The sequence below is a fragment of the Mandrillus leucophaeus genome, unplaced genomic scaffold, assembly GCF_000951045.1.
Source record: "Mandrillus leucophaeus isolate KB7577 unplaced genomic scaffold, Mleu.le_1.0 Scaffold10, whole genome shotgun sequence".
NCBI classification, from domain to species: Eukaryota; Metazoa; Chordata; class Mammalia; order Primates; family Cercopithecidae; genus Mandrillus; species Mandrillus leucophaeus.
In genome coordinates this window covers 7,149,632-7,162,917 of record NW_012098098.1, presented here as the reverse complement: position 1 = coordinate 7,162,917, position 13,286 = coordinate 7,149,632, and the positions used below count along the sequence as shown (strand labels likewise).

At 54.7% G+C, this 13,286-nt stretch overlaps 1 protein-coding gene across 1 annotated transcript in view; it reads right to left on the bottom strand.

Annotated features, from left to right (window-relative positions):
- Positions 1-13,286, bottom strand: part of SPG7 (spastic paraplegia 7 (pure and complicated autosomal recessive)) — a 57,948-nt gene that overhangs the window by 2,892 nt on the left and 41,770 nt on the right. Inside the window, exons 9-15 of the mRNA XM_011971989.1 lie at positions 11,620-11,744; positions 9,966-10,068; positions 8,354-8,464; positions 4,356-4,471; positions 1,808-1,964; positions 999-1,165; positions 420-497 (exon numbers count right to left, since the gene is read on the bottom strand). Coding sequence (XP_011827379.1) covers positions 420-497; positions 999-1,165; positions 1,808-1,964; positions 4,356-4,471; positions 8,354-8,464; positions 9,966-10,068; positions 11,620-11,744 — 857 coding nt within the window. The remainder of the gene's footprint in view (positions 1-419; positions 498-998; positions 1,166-1,807; positions 1,965-4,355; positions 4,472-8,353; positions 8,465-9,965; positions 10,069-11,619; positions 11,745-13,286) is intronic.

The following is a 13,286-nucleotide window of genomic DNA, read 5'->3' as shown; positions in this document are numbered from 1 at the left end:
GAGCTTGCAGTGAGCTGAGATCCGGCCACTGCACTCCAGCCCCTGCGACAGAGCGAGACTCCGTCTCAAAATAAATAAATAAATAAATAAAAATAAAAATAAAAAATAAAAAATTCAAGAAAAAAGTTTAAGAGTTGGGAAAAGATTAAACAAAGCTGACAAAACACCGGTAACTGCTAACGGCAGGAACAGGCACAGGAGACTCTGTGGCAGCTTCTTTCTACCTTGGGGGAACACACTGGGTGAATTCATGACGAAAAGTGTGGGACATGTAAGTTTCAGGTGAGGTGGAATTCGCATTGGCCAGAGTGTTCTCTGTACTGTGTGCCTTGGAAATACTTCACAAGAGCGGTGGGGACCGTGGGTTTTGCGTGGGTGCTGTGTGATGCTGCAGTCTCCTCGCCTGGCCAGGGCCTCACCGCCTGCAGCTTGTCCAGGTTGTCCTGCAGCACCTTCTCGGTGTGTCTGTAGGCCTTGGCCACCAGCAGTCTTGCTTCCTGCGAATGGAGGGAACTGTGTCAGGGCAAGGCTGGCCGCCTGGCTCCGGCACCAAAGCACAGAAAAGAAGTGCCAGGCTGGGAACACGGCCTTTCCCCTCCCAGGAGGAACAGGACTCCTCAGCCAGCGGGCGGTCTCCTGCCCGTGACCACTGCCGGGGGAGCAGAGCTCCACATGCCGCCCGCCCACCCACAGCTGCCTCACAGGCCTTTCCTGGCCCAGTCTGAAGGCTATGTGGGCCCTGCGTCTATTGCTCAGTGAATTTATTTGATATTCTTCCCAGATTCACATCTATAATTTCATTAGGAGCATCTATGTCCTCATCTGAGAAAAAAATACTCCACAGGTAGGAACTACAGCAGAGCCCAGAAGGAAGAAGCCCACGTGGGGCCTGCAGCTGAGCTCAGCTGTGGCGGCCGTGGCCGGCCCTTGTGTGGCAGACCCAGGGACTCCCTTCCCGGGGAGCACGGAGTGCAGCAGTGCGGCCAGAGCCGACTCACATGGTCCATTATCTGCTGCAGGCCTTGGCTGAAGGGGCGCCGCCCGATGCCCACGAGTCCCTCTTGTGCCTCAGGGAAGGAGATGGGGCCGATGCCAGGTGCCATCCCAAACTGCTTCACCATGGAGTAGGCAATGCGGGTGACCTTCCTCAGGTCATCCTGTGCCCCTGGAGGGTGGGGTCAAGACAGAGGGATCCTCAGCACTGCAGGTGCACAGCAGGCGTCCCGGTCAGCGTCCTGGGGCAGCACCGTGCCTCCGCATCCCCTTCCTCCCGAGGAGTCCCACCGTGAAGCTGGACAGTGAGGACGTTGGCACCTCGCCACTGTTCCTTAAGGGAGTCTTAAAACTTTCAGAAATGCTCTTTTATTTGGAAATCTAGAACCTGGGGGGCATACTGGAGCTCACTGCACGGCAGTTCTCAAGCACCAGCCCAGGCCTATGCGCGGCACACCCACGGACCTGGAGCCCTGGGACCCTCCTTCAGTCTCTGGATCTCCCAGTGAAGTGACAGCTTCAGAACAGTGAAGCTGCTTCCATTTCATTCCGTTTCCTGTAGCCATTACCAAGAATTAACCAAGTAAATGCGTTTAGAGTTGGCATACAGGTTAAGTTTTTTGTCCAGTTAAATCATCTAAAAAGTCTTGCTTAGCTCCAAATCTCCTATGACCACAACTTATCCTTTAAAAACACTTAATAAACTCAAAACTACATCTACACCAGATTCACCCCACGGCATTCACTGGAACAGAAGGAATAATGCACGGAAAAGCACTCTGAAACCTCCGGGGCCCACGCAGCCGCTCCTCACCGGAAGTGACCTTGTTGAAGGACAGTGCTTCCGAGGCCCGGCCCCCCAGGGCCATGCACATCCGCTCAAACAGCTGCTCCTTGGTGAAGAGGTACTGGTCTCTGGGAAGCATCTGAGCAAAGCCCAGGGCGGCGTTCGTCCGAGGGGCTATGGAGACCTGCACAGGGTCAAGATGGCCCACGTCAGTAGGCAGGATGTGGGCTTTGAGGAGGAAGGTGTGGGACTAAGAGGTCTCCATCATTAAAGCGTCTCAAAGCAGGAAAGCAAATCAGCATCTTTTACAAGAGAGGACCCTAACACCACAGACGGCCAGCCCAGAGACAGCAGGGTTCCCACCACAGACGGACGGCCAGCCCAGACGGCAGGGCTCCCACCACAGGTGCCTGTTCATACATTGTTGGGGAGTGTCTTCTCATACATGACTAGGGAGTCAAGAAGACAAGGTCCATAGAAGACAGCTGAGAGGCGAAGGACAAGTTACACCCCCAGTGGCCGCTGAGCTGACCCCTGGCACTAGCGACTGGCACGGAGGGTTCAGAGCAATGGGAACCCCAGGATGCTGAGGGAACATGGACTGCCCTCACCTCTGCTGCTCCCCCACACCCCCACATCAGGTGTGCAAGGAGGGGGCACAGGACAACATCCTAACCCAACGACATGGAACCGCGGAGTGGGAGACGGAGGGAGACAGGGCAGGGGCAGGTCCTTTGCTGGCCCAGCTGCTGCTTCTGAGAACTGTGGCAGCAAGATGGCCACAACCAGGTGCTCTGAGAATCCTGAGAGAACGCTGAATTTAGAACCTAAAACTAGGCCAGGCGCGGCGGCTCCCATCTGTGATCTCAGCACTTTCGGAGTTAGAGGCGGACAGATTGCTTGAGCCCAGGAGTTCGAGACTAGCCAAGACCCCTTCTCTACAAAAAATACAAAAATTGCCCGAGCCAGTGGTGGTGTACGCCTGTAGTCTCAGCTACACAGGAGGCTGAGGTAGGAGGATCTTGTGAGCCTGGAAGGTCAAGGCTGCAGTGAGCTAGCTGTGACTGCGCCACTGGACTCCGGTCTGGGCGACAGAGAGACAGACCCTGTCTCAAAACCAAAAAAAAGGCTCTAAATAACGGCTGCAGTGATGATTGCATTAATGACCAAAACCACAACAGTCAGTTCACAACCTTTCCCTGGCAGGACACTGAGCCTTGGGAAGGAGACTTACTTTTTCATTGTGACTATCTGACTTTTGCCTATCAAATAAAGTAACAATTCTTTTTTTTCCCTTTGACAGTCTTGCTCTGTCACCCAGGCTGGAGTGCAATGGCACAGTCTTGGCTCACTGCAGACTCTGCCTCCCGGGTTCAAGGGATTCTTCTGCCTCTGCCTCTCAAGTAGCTGGGATTACAGGTGTGCACCACCACGCCCAGCTAATTTTTTGTATTTTTGGAAGAGACGGGGTTTCACCATGTTGGCCAGGCTGGTCTCAAACTCCTGACCTCAGGTGATCTGCCCGCCTCGGCCTCCCAAAGCCCCTGCGTTAATTTTGATTTGTTGACATACTGAGTTAAAACGTTGTGTTCATTGCTCAGTTTCTCAGTATCCCTTAAATGGGACCCCAAGCTCAGTGTCCACTCGCCCCACACTGGGCCGGCTCTGGTCCCATGACCGCGATGCACGTCACCAAGGAGCAGCATGTACCTGGTCCCCAGACGCTGGCCTCAGCCCTGCTGGGAGCCTGGGATGGGCAGGATGCTCTCTGATTAACACCCAACTTTGCTACAGCTCACGCCTGAGAAACAGCAGCGGAGACCACGCTGGCAAGCCAAGCGGGCAACTGCTGCACTGTGTGCATTTTTTGCAGCGAACCCTGAGGTAGGAACACAGCACTGCTGCCGTCTCCGGTGAGCCTCAAACCGGCACCAGTTCCTGGGGCTCCACTGCAAAGATGGCACCTGCGTTCTGAATAGACACCTCCTCTTGACAGCACTCGGGCTCCCAGTGGTGGAGCCACATGTCTGAGAGAAGCTGTAACATCACCATTTGGTAAGAATCAACTTCCATCGAGTTCACAGCTGCCTACAAGAGTAGTTTTTTGTTTGTTTGAAGTAGAGACGGTTTTGCCATGTTGGCCAGGCTGGCCTCGAACTCCTGACCTCAGGTGATCCACCGCGCCCGGCCTACAGTAGCATTTTTTAAATGTACGCTCAACTCACTTCTTTCCAATGTTAGGAGTCATTTGGGGTGGACAGGCTGAGAACAGGCACAGGCAGTGAAACCCCACTGCATGGTGTGACCTTCCAGGAGTCACCCCAGTAGCAGCACCCGGCTCCGATGTGACACAGTCCACTCCTGTCTCCCATGCCCGAGCTTCTGCCCATCATCCTGGGACAGTCGCCTCCCACCTTACTCCTTGGATCATGACACTGGCAGGCTTTCCTCTCACATGACCTACAGACACAGGCGGGACCCCCCGGTCAGCTACAGACACAGGCGGGACCCCCCGGTCAGCTACAGACACAGGCGGGACTTCCCAGTCAGCTTTGGCCAAAGCCTGTGGACCCACCTTCATCACAGCCTCCGTGTGCTCCAGCATCCAGCCCACCAAGGCGTGGCCCGACTCGTGAAATGCAACCACTTTCTGTTCTTCCTTGGACAGGATCTTGCTCTTTTTGGCAGTCCCTGAAAGAATGCCAGGGTGTGAGCCGGGCGCGGTGCTCACGCCTGTAATCCCAGCACTTTGGGGGGCTGAGGCGGGCGGGTCACCTGAGGTCTGGAGTTTGAGACCAGCCTGACCAATATGATGAAACCCCATCTCTACTAAAAATACAAAAATTAGCCAGGCATGGTGGCAGGTGCCTGTAATCCCACCTACTCGGGAGGCTGAGGCAGGAGAATCACTTGAATCTGGGAGGCGGAGGTTACAGTGAGCCGAGATTGCGCCACTGCACTCCAGCTGGGTGACGCAGTGAGACTCCGCTCAAAACACAAACCAACTGGCCGGGCGCGGTGCCTCAAGCCTGTAACCTCAGAACTTTGGGAGGCCGAGACGGGTGGATCACGAGGTCAGAAGATCGAGACCATCTTGGCCAACATGGTGAAACCCCGTCTCTACTAAAAAAATACAAAAAATTAGCCAGGCTTGGTGGCGGCGCCTGTAGTCCCAGCTACTTGGGAGGCTGAGGCAGGAGAATGGTGTGAAACTCGGGAGGCAGAGCTTGCAGTGAGCCGAGATCACGCCACTGCAGTCCAGCTTGATCAACACAGCGAGACTCCGTCTCAAAAAAAAAAAAAAAACAACCAACAAAAAAGAATGCCATGGGGTGTGAGCTAGGCCCCGGGCTCTCCCTGGCTGGGCCCTCCTCCTGCCCCGTGTAGTCAAAGCAAGGCTCTCTCTGCACATCTGCCTCTAGCAGCTCTGTAGCCATGGCTCCGGACACCCAACTCAAAACTCTTCAGGTCAAAGAGCTGTTGAAGGAGGTCGTGATTTCTTCTTTTATAAATGTTACAAATATCAAAATAGCTCCTGCTGCTTTTAGGAACAAGTGCAACCCTCTGAGGAGTCTCTCCTCCTGCCCCAGGGTTGGGCGAGGTCCACAGGGTCGGGGCAGGGGTCACAGAACAGCAGCTTCTGACTTTCTGGCAGGATGGGCAGAGGCCTCCTCTGAGTATGGGCCTCCTGCTTACTCTCCCACTCCCCTCAGACCTGGCGGGGCAGCTCCCATCCCCATCACTTTCTGGATCCTCATGGCTTCCACTCATCCCTTCAGAGGCCTTTTGCCTCAGGAACAAGGCTTTTTTTGGTAAGAGACAGGGTCTCACTCTGTCGCCCAGGCTGGAGGGCAGTGGTGCAATCATGGCTCACTGTTGCTTCAACCTCCCGGGTTCTAGCAATCCTCCTACCCCAACCGCCTGAGTAGCTGGGACCAGAGGTGTGCTCTACCACCATGCCTGGCTAATACTCTTTTCTTTCTTTCTTTTTTTTGTTTCAAAACAGATGGGGTCTTGCTGTGTTGCCCAGGCTGGTCTCAAACTCCTGGCCTCAAGCAATCCTCCTGCCTCAGCCCCCAAAGTGCTGGTATTACAGGCATGAGCTACAGTGCCCAGCCAGGGACAAATGTTTGCATTAAATTTCCCCTGTTCAGTTTACTGGTGAGGCTTCACTTCCTGTCTCACATTTTCCACACATCTGTAAGTCTCCATTTTGTACAACTTGAATCAGCTCGTGGTCCTGAGCACTCAAGTACATTGTGCTACTGGAACCTTCCACCACCACTTTACTGCAAGGCTTTAAGTCCTAAGACACACTGGCTGTGGCCGATGAATTACTCCAACCAGAGCCGGCTACAGGACTATGTACAAAGGCACGAGACCACAAGGCGTACAAGACAGGCTTACCTGAAAACAAACGAGTGTGTTTCTAGTACGGACAAGTGCAGGCAGGCTGTCGACACCAGGAGTGACAAGCTCAGTTCGACAGGGATGGCACGGCCAAGCCTGCAGCCTGGGCACCAGGAGGACACCACGCTCAACCACCCATGCCAGTGGCCAGAGATGGGCACTTAGGGGCGTCTCTCCCACCCAGAAGCCTGAGCTCCCTGCACTCCCTGCACTTCCTTTAATCAGACCATTCAGGCATTTGACCGTGAACTGTACTGACCACTCCCCATTCCCTGTGCATACGGCTCGTTACCACATGCTCTCTCTTCTTTCTGCCGGACCCTTCACTTCTGCCTCAAGGGATCTGGGGGTGGAGGATGGCCCTCCCCACTCCCGGCGCCCTCCCTGCCCAGGATCTGTGAGTAGTAAGTCTTTGAACGTGTTTCCTATTGTGGTGGGGACTTAATTTGCACTTTCCACAAGGAAGAACCAGGGGCTGCCCAGGCTGGGTTTTCTCAGGCATGTGGGGGACACAGGGCAGGCCCCAGCACCAGAGCAATGGTCAGGCAGGCATAACCTGGACGTGAATCAGACAGGAGCCATGGGACGTCTGCCAGTGTAAGCAAGTTTCCTGGAGGGACTCCTGGACTTCGGATGGACATTAAGCTGTCCACTGGGTCAAAGATGCATCCCTTGAAGGGTGCAGAATAACCTTCATCTCCCCTGAGTACAGGACTACCGGCCGCCAGGCACTGGACCCGTTTAGCTGGGGGCTCTCAAGACTCAGGCTGTTCACACTAAAGATGAACACAGAGGACCCACTCTGCATCACACACGGGAAATGGCGTCCTGTTAGTATTTTCCTTTCTTCTCCTGGAGTCAGGGGTCTCGCTCCGTTGTCCAGGCTGAACTGCAGTGGTGTGATCACAGCTCACTGTAGCCTCAACCTCCTGGGCTTAGGCCATCCTCCTGCCTTGGTCTCCCGGAGAGCTGGGCTTACAGGCAGGAGCCCCCACACCCTGCCCAGGCTGCATTTTCTTTCAAGTGGCCTGTAGTTCCCACTCAGTCCTTCCTGCTTTGCTACTATGATCAAAAGCTTATCAATTTCCACATAAAAGTAAACGGTTACCAAAAATACATTTTGGTGAGACACAGGCAGCGCCAGTCCTCTGGACCCGCGGGGCGGGCGGGGGGAAGCCAGGCGTGTTTCACAGTGTCTGGCACAGCGGCTGCCCCACTCCTCTGCAGGGATCCACCGCCTTCCCACGCTGAAGCCCCGGGGACCTGCCAGAGGCACGTCTGCTAGGAATTCACTCAGACTGAGGGTGAGGGAACTCGGTTCTCGCAGGGACAGCTCGCAAGGGAGGCTCGTGCTCCTCAAACACCTGGGGCAAGAACCACTTCCCTTTTCAAACGTTCCCTGTGTCTCAGACTGACACTGTGGGTCTGAACTCCATTTCATGAGATGACTGATCACGTCTGGTTGTTGCCATCATAGCTACGGAAACCTCCAGCAGCTCCGATTCCCGGTTTAGTCCTGCTCGCCTCACACACGTCGCAGACCCCGCACTGAGCAGCCACAGAACAGCAGTCAGAGGCGGCCAGCCCACCCGTCACCAAAACTCATCTCCTGTTCCTACTGAGAGTCGGAGCCACGGGTTTCGCCAGAGGTCGCGCAGCAGATCCACACCTGTCCGCAGAGCCCCTCCTGCGCTGAAGGCACAGCTGTCCCTCCATGCCCGCGGGCGGCAGCAGCCCTCCGGCCCACAGTCAGTGGTTGGAGCTCAGCCCCCGTAGGGCCAGGCCTAGGCTGAGCCCACCACACCCAGGCCGGTAAGGCATGTTTAGTTTTTATTTCATTATTTTTATTTTTGGGGGGGAATTTTTTTTTTTTTTTCATTTTCTTTGGCAAGGCATTTTTATATTTCTGTTGGACGAGTGTCTACTCTTAGGTCTAAGTCTGTGATACTTTAAGGAAAAGTACCTGGCATCATAAAGACATGAGTTACACAGAACTGAAATGCAACGTGTGTTCCTTCCCGTGTGACGGCTCCCGGCCACTCAATCACAGGACACCCAGGCCTGGATCTGGCTCCATCCACCTCATCTCTAAATACCTGCCTGGGTATTTCTGGGGTTCAAGCCCTGCTAAGAACGGCCTTCACCAGGGCGCGCCCCCTGTACCTGCAAGGACGCGCTCCACGGCGTACTCGAAGTTGAGCGTGTGCACCGAAGTGTGTCCCTCCCGCGCTGCGTGCAGGGCAGCCTCGTTGCAGATGTTGGCGATGTCAGCCCCTGCCAACACAAACGACAGCCAGGGCACAGTGGGGTGGGGTTCTGCTCTCTATCAGGGCTTAAGAGGAGGAAGGGGCCCTCAAGGAAGAACAAAGATGGCCGGGCACGGTGGCTCACGCCTGTAGTACCAGCACTTTGGGAGGCTGAGGCAGGGAGATCACCTGAGGTCAGGAGTTGGAGACCAGCCTGGCCAACACGGTGAAACCCCGTCTCTACTAAAAATACAAAAATTAGCCAGGTGTGGTGTCGGCGCCTGTAATCCCAGCTACTCCGGAGGTTGAGGCAGGAGAAATGGTTGAACCCAGGAGGCAGAGGCTGCAGTGAGCCAAGATCACGCCACCGCACTCCAGTCTGGGCGACAGAGCAGGACTCTGTCTCAAAATAATTAATTAATTAATTAAAAGGAAGAACAGAGAGAGAAAAGAGACCAAGAACCAAGAGTGCTGGTGAGAGTGTGTGGGAGAGAGGCAAGGGGAGCTGGCACCAGCAGCAGAGGTGGGGAGTGGCAGGCACTGTGACCACGTTCCACTGAGGCCATTTCACAGACGAGACACAGAACCGCCAAGCTCCGTCTGCCCTGACACCCGTCTCTCTCCTCCCAAGGGCAGTTCCACACCCCATCTTGTGACATTCCACCTAACAGCTCGTGGGCATTGATGGCAAAGAAATTAAAGGCTCTCAGTATCCACAAAATTCTAGTGAAAGATCTTAACAGACAATCAAAGGGGAAGTTGATCTCAATAAAAGGGAGTTTTGTTTACATTGTTTTAAAATGTAAGCCACGCAGAAAAAAGCGTCTTGATGTACGATTTTTTTTTTTTTTTTTTTTTTTTTTTTGAGACAGAGTCTTGCTCTGTCGCCCAGGCTGGAGTACAGTGGCCGGATCTCAGCTCACTGCAAGCTCCACCTCCCGGGTTCCTGCCATTCTCCTGCCTCAGCCTCCCGAGTAGCTGGGACTACAGGCGCCCGCCACCTCGCCCGGCTAGTTTTTTTTGTATTTTTTAGTAGAGACGGGGTTTCACCGTATTAGCCAGGATGGTCTCGATCTCCTGACCTCGTGATCCACCCGTCTCGGCCTCCCAAAGTGCTGGGATTACAGGCTTGAGCCACCGCGCCTGGCCACGATTTCTATTTCTACAGCTTGACAGAGACTGTGAGGGTCAGAGGGAGGCGGCTTTGCCGGCACTGCGTCGTCTGACCCCAGGTCTGACGGGAAACGCCGGGATGACTGGTCACACTGTGTGGAGGCAAACGTACCACCACTATCTCGAGTCAAGCACAGTCTGCTTTTCCACCCCTGGGGCAGAGGAAGGAGTGCGGGTGCCGTCTTGACCTCCTGCCATCCCACATGCACATCAGCTCCCACCCAGGCCTGTACTGAGCAGGGGCCCCCAGAAAAGGCAGCGCCCACCCTACACAGGAGGCCTCGACGTTGTGTGCACAGGAGAGATCCCCGGCCCTCAGGATGTGACGCTGCTCAGGCTGTGGCTTGAGAACATACCGCTGAATCCTGGTGTCAGCTCTGCCAGACGTTGGGAGTAAAAGGTGCTGGACTGGGTCAGCTTCAGGCTCTTCAGGTGCTGCTCAAAAATCTCCCGCCTCTCCTGCCAGAACCAGGGGAGGAGGACAGACCGTTGCGTTCACGCCCAGTGACTGTCGCAGGCGCTGCATGTTTGTCTGTGGCGGGAGAGGGGGGTCCCCGACGCGCCTGCCCTGAGGACAAGCCTCAGCTTCCCAAGGAGCTGGGATTACAGGTGCGCCATCACGCCTGACTGAGTTTTGTATTTTTAGTAGAGACGGGGTTTTGCAATCTTGCCCAGGCTGATCTGGAACTCCTGGCTTCAAGTGATCCACCTGCCTCGGCCTCCCAATGTGCTGGGATTACAGGCGTGAGCCACCACGCCTGGCCATGAGCAGCATTTTAAACATGAACAGAACGTTCTTGTATGGCCGGTCCGGTGGCTGACACCTGTAATCCCAGCACGTTAGGAAGCTGAAGCCGGCAGCCTGGCCAACATGGTGACATCCTGTCCCTACTAAAATACAAAATTAGCCAGGTGTGGTGGTGCACGCCTGTAATCCCAGCTACTCGGGAGGCTGAGGCTGGAGAATCACTTAAAGCTAGGAGACAGAGGTGAGTGAGCCGAGACGGCGCCGCTGCACTCCAGCCTGGGGGATAGAGTGAGACTCTGTCTAAAAAAAAAAAAAAACACGTTCTTAGAAGCCGAGGTGGGGATCACCTGAGGCCGGGGTTCAACACCAGACTTGCCAACACAGTGAGACCCCGTTAAAAATTAGCCGCCACGGTGGTGCCCGCCTGTCGCAGTCCCAGCTCCTCAGCCTGAGCTCCGAAGGTCGAGGCTGCAGTGAGTGGTGATCGCAGCACTGCACTCCAGCCCGGGTGACAGCGCAACACCCTTTCTCTAAAAATTAAAAGAAAAAAATCAAAAAAGAGAGCCGCCCTCCCCTGGAGAAGCAGCCGCAGGAAGGGCTTCCGCTCTGCCCTTCACTCTCCATCTCAACAGAGGCCGAGCACCGGCTGAGGCATCAGGGCAGCTGCCTGTGTGAGCCCAGCCCTGCTCCCCAGGCTGCACTGACACACCACGAACCTACCAGCAAACCCCGAGGCCCTCTCTCCAAACCCTCCCCTCCATGAGCTGAACTCCTGCTCCCTCAGGGCGGCAACCAAGGCCCTTTGGCCAGGAACCAGAGCCCTGTGACAGAGGAGGGAATCAGGCAAGAGGCCTCAGAACTTCTACTCCCACCCCAATTTCAGGGCAGCTGCACAGTCCACATCTCCAGAACCCACGCTCTGGATGGAAGGAAATGATGCCGCACAAGAATAAAGTTTCCCATGATTTTTCCTCCTGGATTTTGTTTCAAAGGATTTGCTATAAAAACCAGACTGATACCCAGGATAAAAGGAAAACTAATAGCGGGTGAAAAGAACTGCAAAGCCCCCAGCAGTGAGTGCAGCAGGTGGCAGGTCTGCTGGGGGCCTGCGGCCCACATGGGGGCCGCGCTGGACAGTGCCAGCACCTGCGGGGCAGCAACAGGCTTCACACCAACAAGTGTCTTAGAGGAGAGCCCAGACCACCCAGGACAAGTGAGGGCGGCCCAGGTGGAGTGGGAGAAGCTGGGGTCCTGGCTCTGACCTGCAGTGTGGGCAGATCAATGAAGACGTGCCGGTCCAGTCGGCCTGGCCTCATCAGAGCACCGTCCAAAATGTCAGCTCGGTTCGTGGATGCCAGGACGATGACATGGTCTGTGGTGCCCATTCCTGAAGGGACAGACAGTGGCCCTGAGGGTGGGGGTCCTGACACAACAGATTTCCCCTGCAGGTTCCCCTTCAGGATACAGGAGGGAGAGGGACCCTCCCCGCCCCAAGGCCCAGAGAGAAAGGAACACCTGGTTCTTCTGTACTAGGAGCTGTGATCCTTCCCTCATCGCTCCCAGCCAACATCACCAGGAGGAACAGGAATGTCCCTATTTTGACAAGTGATAACAGCACACCATCCTGGGGCTGGCTACTGAGGCAGAACTGTCCAGGCCCTCCTGGAGCTCCCACGGCATCCTGGAATGTCCCCGTCTCATGGTGCCACCTGGGAACCGTCCTCACAGCCGCCCCCCAACCCCATCATTATTAGTGTGACTTTGTTACATTTTAGCTAACACTCGGCTTTAAGCTGTGTCTTTGAAACATTTTATCTTCAACGCCTGGCCTTAAGTCCTGGGTTTCAGGCTTGAGGTTTGTCATCGGAGAATTTAAAAGTGAGCCCAGAAAGGATCACTCATTCCCAGTGTCTGTGAACCTTGACTGGCCCCTGATGTGAATAAATCAACTGTGAGATGATTATGAAGCTGCTGGGAACACCTGACTGGATGCTTGTAAGAACATTCAGGTGTTATGATGCTGTGATATTTCTCTGAATTTAAACAAATGTACTCAGAGCATGTAAGATTCAAAACTTTGGGTCTGCTTTCAAAGAATCCACTTGCCTGGGCACGGTGGCTGATACCTGTAATCCCAGCACTTTGGGAGGCTGAGGCAGGTGGATCACGAGGCCAGGAGTCCGATACCAGCCTGGCCAAGATGGTGAAACCCAATCTCTACTAAAGATACAAAAAATTAGCCGGCCATGGTGGTGGGCGCCTATAATCCCAGCTACTCGGGAGGCTAAGGCAGGAGAATCGCCTAAACCTGGAAGGCGGAGGTTGCCGTGAGCTGAGATGGCACCATTGCAATTACACTCCAGCCTGGGCTAGAGGGCAAGACTCCGCCTAAAAAAAAAAAAAAGAATCCACTGGTGGCCGGGCACGCACAGTGGCTCACGCCTGTAATCCCAGCACTTTGGGAGGTTTACACGGGTGGATCACCTGAGGTCAGGAGTTTCGAGACCATCCTGGCCAACATGGTGAAACCTCGTCTCTACTAAAAATACGAAAATTAGCTGGGTGTGTTGCACGCCTGTAATCCCAGCTACTCGGGAGTTTGAGGCAGGAGAATCACTTGAACCAGGAGGCGGAGGTTACAGTGAACCGAGATTGTGTCACTGCACTCCAGCCTGGGCTACAGGGCAAGACTCTCAAAAAAAAAAAAAAAAGGAAAAGGTCCACAATAAACAGCGTTGAAAGTAAAGATTCGACGAGACCTCCCGTGACTAATGTAAGAAACCCTAAATAGGCCGGGTGCGGTGGCTCAAGCCTGTAATCCCAGCACTTTGGGAGGCTGAGACGGGCGGATCACGAGGTCAGGAGATCGAGACCATCCTGGCTAACACGGTGAAACCCCGTCTCTACTAAAAAATACAAAAAACTAGCC